Source organism: Moschus berezovskii, chromosome 1, assembly GCF_049115385.1.
Source record: "Moschus berezovskii isolate FMDL1 chromosome 1, NW_MosBer_1.0, whole genome shotgun sequence".
Lineage (NCBI taxonomy): Eukaryota > Metazoa > Chordata > Mammalia > Artiodactyla > Moschidae > Moschus > Moschus berezovskii.
Window position 1 is genome coordinate 154,532,335 of NC_142460.1, and position 13,185 is coordinate 154,545,519.

The window sequence follows — 13,185 nt, forward strand, 5'->3', positions numbered from 1 at the left end:
TTTCTTTCCCAGGTTAGGGAAGTTTTCAACTTTTATTTCTTCAAATAAATTCTCTTCCCCTTTCTCTCTCTTCTTCCTGGATCTTTATAATGTGAATGTTAGTATATTTGATTTGTCCCAGAGATCTCTTAAACTTCCCTCACTTAAAAATTTAAAAAAAAAATTTATTATTTTTCGGTTGTGCTGGGTCTTTGTTGCTGCATGGCCTTTTCTCTAGTTTCAGTGAGCAGGCACTACACTCTAGTTGTGGTGCATGAGCTTCTCATTGCAGTGGCTTCACTTGTTGCTGAGCACTGGCTCTTAGGGCGGGCAGACTTCAGTAGTTGTGTTTTCTGTGTTTAGAGCACAGGCTTAATACTTGTGGCACATGGGCTTAGTTGTTCCTTGGCATGTGGGATCTTCTCGGACCAGGGATTGAACCCACATCTCTTGTATTGGTAGGCAGATTCTCTACCACTGAGCCACCAGGGAAGCTCTGCACTTACCTTTAAAAATTCGTTCTTCTTTTCGCCTTGGGTGATTTCCACTATTCTGTCTTCCAGTTCACTAATCCATTCATCTGTATTAGCTAACCTACTGTTGACTCCTTCTAGTGTAGCAGTCCCCAACCTTTACGGCACCAGGAACTGGTTTGATGGAAGACAGTTTTCCATTGACTGGGTCGGGGGAATGGTTCAGGCAGTAATGTGAGTGATGGGAACAGTAGATGAAGTTTCGTTAGATTGCTTGCTGCTTACCTCGTGCTGTGCAGTCTGGTTCCTAACGGACTGTGGATCAGTACTGGTCCACAATCTGCGGAGTTGGGGACCCCTGTTCTAGTATATATTTTATTTCAGTTGTTGTATTCTTCAGATCTGTTTGGTTCTCCTTTATAACTCTTTGTTAAACTTCTCAATGTGTTCATGCTTTCTTCTCCTGAGTTTGTGGAGCGTCTTTATGATCATGACCTTGAATTCTTCACTGAATTCTTCACTTGAATTCTTTCACGCAGTTCGTAGATCGCGTATTTCCACTTGATTCTTTTGGGGTTTGATCTTGTTCCTTCATTTGAAACTCATTTCAAATGAGTTTTGAAGTGAGTCTCCCTCATTTTGTCTAACTCTCTGTTTATTTCTTGTATTAGGTAGGTCAGGTTTTGTTTCCAGATCTTGGAGAAGTGGCGTTACGTGGGACACATCCATGGAGCCCAGTACTGAACTCCCCCCTGGTCACCAGAGCTATATGCTCTAGGGGTGCCAGCTATGTGGGCTGAGTGGGCCTTTCTCTGTGGCTGGGCTAGCTGCTGTGAGTGTGCTGGTAGGCAGGGGTGGCCCTGCCTCACGTGGTGGCCACCAGCCCCCTGGTGATCAGGGGTGAGTCCTGGAACAGCTGGCTGTGGGGCTCAGGGCTAGTGGCAGCTCTCCCATATGCAAGTATGTAAGCCCTGCTGGCCTTCAGAGTCAGGTGTTCTGGGAACTCATCTTCATGGTGCATGACCCCTGGACTGTGAGCCCTGAGGTGGGGCTCAGACCCCTTCTTCCCGGGGGAGAACCTCTGCAGTTGTCATTATACTCTTGTTTGTGGTTCACTCACCCAGTGCCCTCAATCCCTTTACCTAGTTTATGGTTTCTTCTTTATATCTTTAGTTGTGGAAAATCTTTTCTGCTTGTGTTCAGGTCATTCCTGTAGACACTTATTCCTGTAAATAGTTGTAATTTTGGTGTCTGTGGGAGGAGGTGAGCTGGGGTCTTCCTACTTCACTGTATTGCCCATACCTACTTGAATATCTTCTTAATGAATTTGGAATTAGCCCACAAGGAACACAGAACATCGCTTCCCGTATGGCTGAAGCTCAGTGGTGGCTGCCCCTTGTAAACAGGGCGTGCACTCCCCATTTTGCCAGTCCCTAACACTCCCTATGCCAACACTTCCTGCAGTGGTTCTCAATCAGTTAGTCTGAAGATCTGCGTTTCTAATGAGTTTCTGGTTGATGCTGATGCTGCCGGCCAGCAACCACACTTGAGAACCACAGCCCAGTTGTATCTTTTTAAATACTTATTTGGCTACACCGAGTCTTAGTGGTAGCACATAGGATCTTCAATCTTTGTTGCGGCATGCGGAATCTACTTCCCTGGCCAGGGTTCGAACCTGGGCCCCCTGCATTGGGAGCATGGAGTCTTAGCCCCTGGACCACCAGGGAAGTCCCTGCCCAATTACATCTTGGACACTAAGTTAGGGAATTAGTTTCCACTTATCATCAGATTTATGGTTTTTCTTATGACTGGCATGTTTCCTACATATAACACTACCTTCCTGGTCCTGATGGAATTTAGATTTGCTATTTCTAGTATAATCAGTTTTTTTTTTTTTTTTTAGTCGCTCAGTCATGTCTGTCTCTTTGCGACCACATGGACTTTAAAGTCCATGGAATTCTCCAGGCCAGAATACTGGAGTGGGTAGCCTTTCCCTTCTCCAGGGATCTTCCCAACCCAGGGATTGAACCCAGGTCTCCCGCATTGTAGGTGGATTCTTTACCAACTGAGCTATTAGGGAAGCCAGTATAATCGATACTGGAAGGTCAATCTAAAGATATCAAGAGACAGGCCTGTGAAAAACAGATTTGGGAGTGGCTGAGGCTTATGAAGAGGTGGCAAGAATACACAGAAGAACTGTACAAAAAAGATCTTCACGACCAAGATAGTCACGATAACGTGATCACTGACCTAGAGCCAGACATCTTGGAATGTGAAGTCAAGTGGGCCTTAGAGAGCATCACCACGAACAAAGCTAGTGGAGGTGATGGAATTCCAGTTGAGCTATTTCAAATCTTGAAAGATGATGCTGTGAAAGTGCTGCACTCAGTATGCCAGCAAATTTGGAAAACTCGGCAGTGGCCACAGTACTTGAAAAGGTCAGTCTTCATTCCAATCCCAAAGAAAGCCAATGCCAAAGAATGCTCAGACTACCGCACAATTGCACTCATCTCACATGATAGTAAAGTCATGCTCAAAATTCTCCAAGCCAGGCTTCAGCAATATGTGAACCGTGAACTCCCAGATGTTCAAGCAGGTTTTAGAAAAGGCAGAGGCACCAGAGATCAAATTGCCAACATCCGCTGGATCATGGAGAAAGCAAGAGAGTTTCAGAAAAACATCTATTTCTGCTTCATTGACTATGCCAAAGCCTTTGACTGTGTGGATCACAATAAACTGTGGAACATTCTGAAAGAGATGGGAATACCAGACCACCTGACCTGCCTCTTGAGAAACCTGTATGCAGGTTAGGAAGCAACAGTCAGAACTGTACATGGAACAACAGACTGGTTCCAGATAGGAAAAGGAGTACATCAAGGCTGTATAATGTCACCTTGCTTATTTAACTTCTATGCAGAGTACATCATGAGGAACGCTGGGTTGGAAGAAGCACAAGCTGGAATCAAGATTGCTGGGAGAAATATCAATAACCTCAGATATGCCGATGACACTACCCTTATGGCAGAAAGTGAAGAGGAACTCAAAAGCCTCTTGATGAAAGTGAAAGAGGAGAGTGAAAAGGTTGGCTTGAAGCTCAACATTCAGAAAACAAAGATCACGGCATCTGGTCCCATCACTTCATGGGAAATAGATGGAAAAACAGTGGAAACAGTGTCAGACTTTATATTTTTGGGCTCCAAAATCACTGCAGATGCTGATTGCAGCCAGGAAAAAGACGCTTACTCCTTGGAAGGAAAGTTATGACCAACCTTGATAGTATATTAAAAAGCAAAGACATTACTTTGCCAACAAAGGTCCATCTAGTCAAGGCTATGGTTTTTCCTGTGGTCATGTATGGATGTGAGAGTTGAACTGTGAAGAAAGCTGATCGCCGAAGAATTGATGCTTTTGAACTGTGGTGTTGGAGAAGACTCTTGAGAGTCCCTTGTACTGCAAGGAGATCCAACCAGTCCATTCTAAAGGAGATCAATCCTGGTTGTTCATTGGAAGGACTGATGCTAAAGCTGAAACTGCAATACTTTGGCCACCTCATGCAACGAGTCGACTCACTGGAAAAGACTCTGATGCTGGGAAAGGTTGGGGGTGGGAGGAGAAGGGGACGACAGAGAATGAGATGGCTGGATGGCATCACTGACTCTGTGGACATGAGTTTGAGTGTACTCCGGGAGTTGGTGATGGACAGGGAGGCCTGGTGTGCTGTGATTCATGTGGTCGCGGAGATTCGGACACGACTGAGCGACTGAACTGAACTAAACTGAGGCTTATGGTAGCTGAAGCTAAGGGTATGTGTGAGCTCATCTCCAGGGAGCGTGTGCCGGGAGCAACAGGTGGGGAATAGCAGACTGTCATGGGGGCACTGCATACCCTGTCTTAAAGGAAGTGCAAAAGGTAGTAACTGTTCAAGGGAGAGGCATTCAAAGAGGTGGGAGGCAAGCCGAGAGAGTGGCTGATGGAACATTCTTGGCCTTATTATTAGAGAGGAGCTGTGGGCAGACATCTGAGGCCAAAACTTAAATAGTTAAACAGCAAGTTCTCAGGTGAGCTCCTGGTCTGTGGGAGGACAGGAAGCAGGAGTCCTGTTACCCTCGACCATAGCACGCCTGGTAACCTGCTGTTTCTCCAAGGTACAGCTTGTTGTGGCAATTGGCTCTGAGGCTCTGGTGACAAGGTTGCAGCCAGCAGCTGAGCATGGTGAGTGTCATGTCACCTGCCTTCATTTTTAAAAAATTAATATGCCTTCTTAAGAGAAATGTGCTAGTCTCCTCATGGCCGTGGTATGCTTGTGGTTGGATTCTTTTTTTTTTTTTGGAGTTTGTGTTGAGGAGCAGTATCTGAGAAAGGAAAGCATGGGAATTGAAATGGAAAAGGTGGGTCAGTGGCAGCTTCAAGATCAGTCTAAGGGTTTGCACTGGGTACTGTGGCAGCAAGGAGCTGTGCTAAGCTGCTGGGGTGGGGAATGGGGGGCAGCTGTGTGGTTAATGCATCTCGGTGGCCCCAGTGCCTGGCACCAAGCTAGCCAAGGTAGGCATGCTCTAAACGGGGGGAGGTTGAGTGAATGAATGGATGAATTTGATGGATAAGGAATGGTGATCTGATCAAAGCAAAATTGTAGGACAGATAGCCTCAAGAATTGATGTAGGGCAGTTCAGAGTCCACAAGCTTTGGAGCCTGTGTGTGTGTGTGTGTGTGTGTGTTCAGTCATGTCTGACTCTTTGCAACCCCATGAACTGTAGCCCACCAGGCTCCTCTGTCCATGGAATTTTCCAGGCAAGAATACTGGAGTGGGTTGCCATTTCTTTCTCCAGGAGATCCTCCCTACCCAGGGATCGAACCCATGTCTCTTGCATTGCAGGTGAATTCTTTACCACTAAACTATCCGGGAAGCTCCAATATGAATATGTGTGTGTGTGTATGTATACCCATACATATGTGAGATACACAGATCTCCTTTATTTTTACAAATTATTATTAAATGTCATGTTAATATATTATTTAAACAGAAATGCATATATATGTGTGTATATATAGTCATTATTCTCCATCAGTACATAAAAAGCTGCCTTCTTCTTATCAATAGCTGCATAGTATTTCATTGTATAGAGAAACCTTACTTTGTACTTTCTTGTAGTTTTCTTGTACTTTAGTATTACAAATAATACTACAATGACGGTTTTTGCACAAGTACCTTTGCACACCTGTATGAGTTTATCTGTGGAATAAATTATAATTCTTAATAGTAGAATGTTCATTTTAAATTCCAGTTGCTATTGTAAAGTTACAAAGAGAACAATTTCATTGTCTAAAAAGAGAGTGGCGAGTAGAATCTGAGTCTTTTAACAACAAACTGGAGCTGTTTTCTAAACCATAAGGTTTGGAAAAGAGACCATCGTGGACTGAACAAGATCTCTGTGCAGAGACCCAACTGCTGTCTTGAGCGCCACCCCATGGCAGAGCTGGACATCATTTCACTCACATCCCACTAAAGAAAACATGGTCATATGGGTCCACCTTACAGCCGGGGAGACTGGAAACTGTAGCCCATCCTGTCCACTAAATTTTGCAGTTATTTAATGTTCACTGTTAAGTGGCTCTGCCTCCCAAGGCAAAGTTACTGGACTTTATCCTGAGATCAGTATAGGGTTGCAGAAAGACTTGCTTATACATCTGACATCTCCCTCCTGACTCAGCCCTCTGGCAGGCACTCTTGCAATGCACTTGGGCATGGTGGAGGGGTACACTGAGGACCTACTGTGTGTCAGGCACTGGGCTGGGTGTTTTTTCTGCCTCATTCCTAACCACAGGCCTGCAGACGAGGCACCATGATTCCCAATACACACGGAGGCTTAATAGTACAAAGGATCTTGCTCAAGGCTGAGGATCTGAACCCACATTTGTGTGTTATAAAGGCCACACCCTTGCTTTGGCCATGTCAGCTCACACTGTGCACACTAAAGCTTCTGCTGTCCAGTATGGTACATGCAGTCACATGCAACAGGCCTGACTTCAACTCTCTTCTCATTTTCCAGGCCCTCTCCCAGCTCCTGTGCCTGTTGCCGTGGCCTTGGTGGCACCCTTCCCCGGTGGCCAGCCCAGGGCTTTCCCCACCCATGCAGTCTCCCACCACCACTGCCCAGGGCCTCAGTGGCCCCCTATTTGGGGCCTACTGTCTTCCCACCTTCAAGTTCCAGCCTCGCCGTGAGAGTGTGGACTGGAGGCGCATCAGTGCCTTGGATGTGGACCGCGTGGCACGGGAGCTGGACGTGGCTACCCTGCAGGAGAACATCGCCGGAGTCACTTTCTGCAACCTGGACCGGGAGGTGTGCGGCCGCTGCGGGCAGCCCGTGGACCCAGTGCTGCTCAAGGTGCTGCGGCTGGCGCAGCTCAGCATCGAGTACCTGCTGCACTGCCAGGACTGCCTGAGCACCAGCGTGGCCCAGCTGGAGGCGCGGCTGCAGGCCAGCCTGGGCCAGCAGGAGCGCGGCCAGCAGGAGCTGGGCCGCCAGGCCGATGAGCTCAAGGGCGTGCGGGAGGAGAGCCGGCGGCGGCGCAAGATGATCAGTGCTCTGCAGCAGCTGCTCCTGCAGACGGGCGCCCACAGCTACCACACCGTGAGTACCGCTGTGGGGTGGGGACCCTGGGAGGGCTGTGCGCCCAGCCAGTGGCCACCTCTGTGGCACTGCCGCCTGGGCCCCGAGGCAGCTGTGGCCATTCTCACTGGGGCTGGGAGCAGGTTTTGGAGATGCTGTTCATCACCAGAGAGCCCCCTGCAGTTTGGTTAGATCTACAGTGTGTGTGTAGTTGTGTGGCAGGTGTGTTTGAGTTCAGAGTATAGATGTCTTTTGTGTTATGTCTCATGTGTGCATGAGTGAACATACGCACAGTGTGTGTGAGTTTACTGATGGTGGGTAAACCTCCCTAAGGTGTGTATATGATTGCTTGAAGGGTTATGTCTGTGAATGGTATGTGCATGTGTGTATGTAGAGTTTGTGGCATATAACACTTATGTAAAATGTGCATGGAAAGATATACTTTTGTCGCATGTGTGGATGTATGAAGGGCGTGTATGTGTGTAGATGCCTAAATGTGTATGTGTGAAGGCTTTGTGTGTGTGTAGAAGCGTGATGTGATAAACGTGTATAAGAGATGTGTGAGGGTATGTGTGACATCAGTGTGTGACAAGGAACTGGTGAAGACAAGCCCGTTCTGGAAAAGTGACTCCACTAGTCATCCAAGTGACAGTTCATCACCCAAAGTGGCATTTGAGCATTTACGTCTCTTTCCATGAAAAGTGTTGATTGGGATCAGTTGCCCTTTGATGAATTGTTGGTGGCTAGATCCTCTGGCAGGCTCTGAGGATGAAGGCAGCAATCATGCTGGTTCAGATTTTTCAGACATTCACAGTGTAAGGGTGATTGGACAGAAGGAATCACTAAGATATGATGTTAGTGACTGGAATGGTAATTGATGCAATTAATGCAATGTTAACTATGATAAAAGGGTCAGACCTTTCCCAGTAGTAAATTACAAAGCAGCAGTTTAACCTGGCTTAGGCCAATAAGGAATTTATTGGTTAATTTAACTGAAAATTCCAGGATTATGGTGGACTCAGTTAATGGCACCAGCATCTAGTTTCTCTCTCTGCAGCTCTTGGCAATTCTTTGTCAATGTGGATTCCATTCTCAGAAAGAGCCTGTCTGTGTGGTAATAAGTTGGGCCGCTGCAAAGCCGGTATTTGATTTTCCCAGATTCAGAGCTGGCATGGCAGAGGGCCGTGTTTGGTGCCCAGTTTGTGAATGTGCTGCTTGGGGTGGGAAAGGGGAAGCAGGGAAGTGGGGGAGGAGGGGAAAATTATGGGAAGTATCAAATGTATACAGAAGTAGAGAGAATAACATAACGAACCTTCATCTGCATACTATCTAGCCCAATAGTTTTCAACTCATGGCCAGGGTTGTTTTATTTGTTCCCCTACACACTTCCCCCAACCCCTGGATTATTTTGAAGTGTATCAGTCATATGACTTTATCTATAAATATTTCACTTTGTATCTCTGAAAGGCAAGGATTCCCACTTTTAAACATAAGCATAATACCATCATCATGCCCTGAAAAACCAACAAAAATTCCTTAGTATCATCAAATGCCTAGTTGTTGTTCATAGCTCCCTACAGCACTGGTAGTGTTTTAAAGCGCAGAAAATAAATATTTTGAAGGGGCTGTATAAAAAATATATATGTGTATATAATGGCTCAGTGGTAAAGAATCCGCCAGCAATGCAGGAGATGCAGCTTCGACCCCTGGGTTGGGAAGATTTCCTGGAGAAGGAAATGGCAGCCTACTGCAGTATTCTAATCTGGAAAATCCCATGGACAGAGGAACCTGGGGGGCAACAGCTCATAGGGTTGCAAAAGAGTTGGACATGGGTTAGCATCTTAACAACAACAACATATATATATATATGTTTTATATATGTATATATATGTGATTCTCATCACTACCTTACTTTGTAAATCAAGCTCTTCATTTGTGAAGCAGCCCAGGGTTCCCAAGGACTGGGAGTGTTGATAGAGGAGAATCATCCCAGGATGACTCAGGTGAGCTGATCCTGCACTTCCCACTGCTTCCCTCTGTGTAGTGCCACCTGTGTGACAAGACCTTCATGAATGCCACCTTTCTCCGGGGCCACATCCAGCGCAGGCACGCAGGCATGGTGGTGGAAGGCGGTGAGTGGAAGGGCCTGGGCTTCTCTAGAAGGCTGGGAGGTAAGGCCCTTCCGAGTCACTCAGTCTGTCCCATTCACAGTCAGGAACACTGACACTCAGAGAGGAAATGCTGACCATGGTCACATGATGTAAGGGACAGAATAAAGACTGGAAGCTGCCTGTCTGACCCCCAGCCCAGTTCAGCAGGTGGAGGACATGTGCAAAGCTCAGAACCTCATCATCCAGTTGAGGAGCTGGTGATCCCGCCAGCCACATGGAGGGATCCCACAGGGAGTTAGGAACGTTTCTGACCCCATGTTTAGAGAAAAAGGGCTGGGAGTCAGATGGTTGTGCCCGTCTGTTATGTGACCATGGTCAGGGTGGTTTCTCTCTCTGAGTCTCAGTGTCCTTGGCTGACTGGGACAGTTAGGCACAGTGATTTGGACAGGCCCTTACCTCCCAGCCTCCTGTGAATCTGGTGCTGACTGTGAATCAGCCTAACTGGGCCTAAGGAGCAGTCAGACCAGTTCTTTGACTTTTTAATGTACATGAATTCATTATGATTCAATCACTGTAATTTTACTGTTTCAAATTCTAAAATAAGTAGTAAGGCTATATGTTTTCCCCTTTGAGAGATTTTTTGAGGTTCCATAAGAAATAGCTCCTAATGCAAATATATTATGATAAAATGTAATATAAATTAAATATAAAATCTCATTGAATAAAACATTTTTCCCTTTATTTTAATTTCATTTTGAAAGAACAGAGTTTTAAAATAGCACTATTCACCTAGTTACTATGCATTTATTATATATCTGATTCTTCTTGGTTCTACATTGGAGGCAACTAAAGAAAAACAGATTTCCTATTTATTAAATACTTTTTTCTGGAAAAGATATATGTTTTTGAAGAGATAGTTGTACACTCATTTTCATAGGAGCATTATTCACAGTAACTAAAGGTGTAGAAGCAACCCAAATGTCCACTGACGAATGAATAAGCAAAATGTGGTATATGTATGTGTGTGTGTGTGTATATATATATATATAGAGAGAGAGATACAAAGGAATATTTCTCAGCCTTAAAAAGAAAGGTCATTCTGCAATTTGCTACCATAGGTTATTTTGCTAAGTGAACTGTCAGTTACGAAAGGACAAATGCCATATGATTTGACTTATATGAGGTACGTAGAATAGCCAAATGCATGGAAACAGGAAGTGGAATGGAGGTTGCTAGGGGCTGGAGGAAGAGGGGATGGGAAGTTAGTGTTTAGGAAGGACAGAGATTCTGTTTTACAAGACGAAGAATGTCCTGAAGATGGGTGGTGGTGATGGTTGAACAACATTATGAATGTAGTTAATCCTACCAAACTGTACCTTTAAAAATGGCTAAGATGGTAAATTTTATGTTAGGTACAGTAAAAAATTGGAAAATACATGCCCTTGATATAGAAAATTTAAATGCAGAAAGGTAGAAAAGAGAAAATAAAAACCATGGACGATATCATCTGCAGCTAATATGTTGGTGTGTCCATGGTCATTATTTTTTGTGTATGAATATTATCATATAAGATGCAGTTTTGATACTGCTTATTTTCAGTTAGGAATATATCATATTTTCCAAAATCATTAAATCATCTTTGAAAACATGGCTTTTAATGGCTGAATAGTATTTCATCATGTGCTGATCATAATTTATTTCACAACTGAATTATTTCTTAATTTATTTGGATAACTAAAACATTCCCCAATTATAAATCACATGGTGGCAACATTCTTGTGCATAAATCCTTGTGTGTGTTCCTTATTACTTCCTTAATGTACAGTGCTGGGAAAATATGGAGAGGAAAAATATGTTCTTAAGGAAATTCCATGGACAGAGGAGCCTGGCAGGCTACAGTCTGTGGGGTCACAAAAGAGTTGGACATGACTTAGCAACTAAAACAACAACAATTAAGACAACTTTGGCTGTATTAGTGTTCGGTAATTTATTATCAGGCAGCTGACTTCTCACATACGCAGTTCTTCTATTCCAGACTCACCTCAAATCACTTTTTATTTTTATTTTATTGTTTTATGTTTTTGGCAGTGCCACATGGCATGCCGAATCTTAGTTCCCTGACCAGGGTTCGAACCTTTGCCCCTGGCACTGGAAGCCCTGAATCTTAACCACTGGATTTCCAGGGAAATCCCTCAAATCACTTTATTAATCCAAATTAATTTTCACTGCATCTAAAAGTTGCTTGTTTCTAAAAAGCCCCATTTGAGAAAAGCCATATATCTTTAAAAAAAAAAGCTTGAAGTTTTAATAAAAGTACCATCTAATAGTCCCTAAATGTACTTTGAAAAGTAACAGATGTTCAAGTACAATTGGTGACTTTTTCATTAACCTTTAACTCTTAGTTTATCAGTATGTGGTTTAGTTAGAATATTCTTCTGTAATTCAAGTTTTCTTCATAGTGCACAGTGCCTTTTTTTTTTTTAATTTAAAACTACACATTTGAACTGTACTATAATACTGAAAAGAATGAACTTGAAACTACAATTCTTATCATTACTTTAAATTCCCCTCTTTGTATTAATAATCAGTATGTACATACTACTTGGTATCCTGATTCTGTTACTCTTCCAGTTTTGCATTCTTATTTCCCATTTGTAAGTACTGTCAAAATAGTTATTTTAGTGACTTCCCTGGTGGTCCAGTGATTAAGACTCTGAGCTCCCAATGCAAGGGGCCCAGATTTGATTCCTGGTCAGGGAACTAGATCCCACATACTGCCAAGATCTGGTACAGCCAAATAAATGAACAAAAATAAATGCATATTTAAAAAATAGTTATTTTAAATGACAACTATAGTTCACATATATTGAGCTGTCCTGCCAGGTGCTATGCTAGGCACTTTGCATGATCACATTTCATCCTCACAATGACCCTCTGGGTTCAGTTCAGTTCAGTTGCTCAGTCATGTCCGACTCTTTGCAACCCCATGGACTGTAACACGCCAGGCTTCCCTTTCCATCAGCAACTCCCAGAGCTTGCTCAAACTCATATCCATTGAGTCGGTGATTCCATCCAACCATCTTATCCTCTGTCGTCCGCTTCTCCTCCTGACCCTCTGGGTTAGGTGCTGTTATTGCTCCCATTTTCCACTTTGGAGAAACAGAGGGTCAGGGAGGTTACGTCATTTGCCCAGAGTCAGTGTACGGTGTTAGTGGCAAAGCTGGTCTCAGACTGAGGTGTGACTGCGCACAAGGAACTGTACACAACACTGACTCTGACTCATGCCGGTCACCCTCGCTTTGCGTGGATCCCACAGGAAAGCAGAGGAAGCAGGAGCAGCCAGTGCAGGAGGTGTTAGAAGAGCTGCGGGCCAAACTGAAGTGGACCCAAGGGGAGCTGGAAGCCCAGAGGGAGGCGGAGAGTCAGCGGCAGCTCCAGGTGGGCGTGGAGGAGAAATGGCAGGGGATTCGCTGAGGGACTGGCCAGGAGACCTGTAATGTGCTCAGATCCCACAGAGTCGCCATTCTGGCTGTTTCCCAGAGCTGAGAGTCAGGGCTAGGATGGTGTCTTCCTGGATGTGCCGAGTGATTTTAGATAGCCTGGGAAGGAAAATTCAATTATTTGGCCAGAAGTGTGTGGCCATAAGAGAGCTGCAGCTTCCTGTGTTCGCTCCCTCTGAGGGCATTTGAACCTGAACTTTAACTTCTTACTGTTAGCTTTTGGAGGACAAACACTGGGTAAGCTCCAGAAGGCAGCTCAGAGGAGGCATTTAGTAAATATTTGCAGGATGAAAATGCATACACTTGCGTCACGCCTTCCGTCATTTATTCGTTCATCACTCCTTGCCAGGCCTCATGAAGAATATAAAGAGGGAAGAGACGTGATCCCCATCCTTTATAGTTCAGATAAGACTAATTCCACTCCCAGTCCAGACACTGGGGACTGGGGGATGCATGTTCTTTGCGTCTCCATAGTGACTTGCATGGAAAAGGGGCCCAGGCAGTTTCTTGGCAA

The 13,185-nt window shown here is 44.7% G+C and overlaps 1 protein-coding gene across 6 annotated transcripts in view; it reads left to right on the forward strand.

Moving 5' to 3' along the window:
• Positions 1–13,185, forward strand: part of DZIP1L (DAZ interacting zinc finger protein 1 like) — a 70,737-nt gene that overhangs the window by 16,213 nt on the left and 41,339 nt on the right. For 5 of the 6 annotated variants that reach the window (XM_088840360.1, XM_088840349.1, XM_088840356.1 and 2 more), the window contains exons 3-5: positions 6,500–7,081; positions 9,105–9,192; positions 12,488–12,609. In XM_088840360.1, the coding sequence (XP_088696486.1) occupies positions 6,581–7,081; positions 9,105–9,192; positions 12,488–12,609 (711 nt within the window). In that variant the 5' untranslated portion in view covers positions 6,500–6,580. The remainder of the gene's footprint in view (positions 1–6,499; positions 7,082–9,104; positions 9,193–12,487; positions 12,610–13,185) is intronic. The other variant, XM_088840362.1, reaches the window with a different exon arrangement.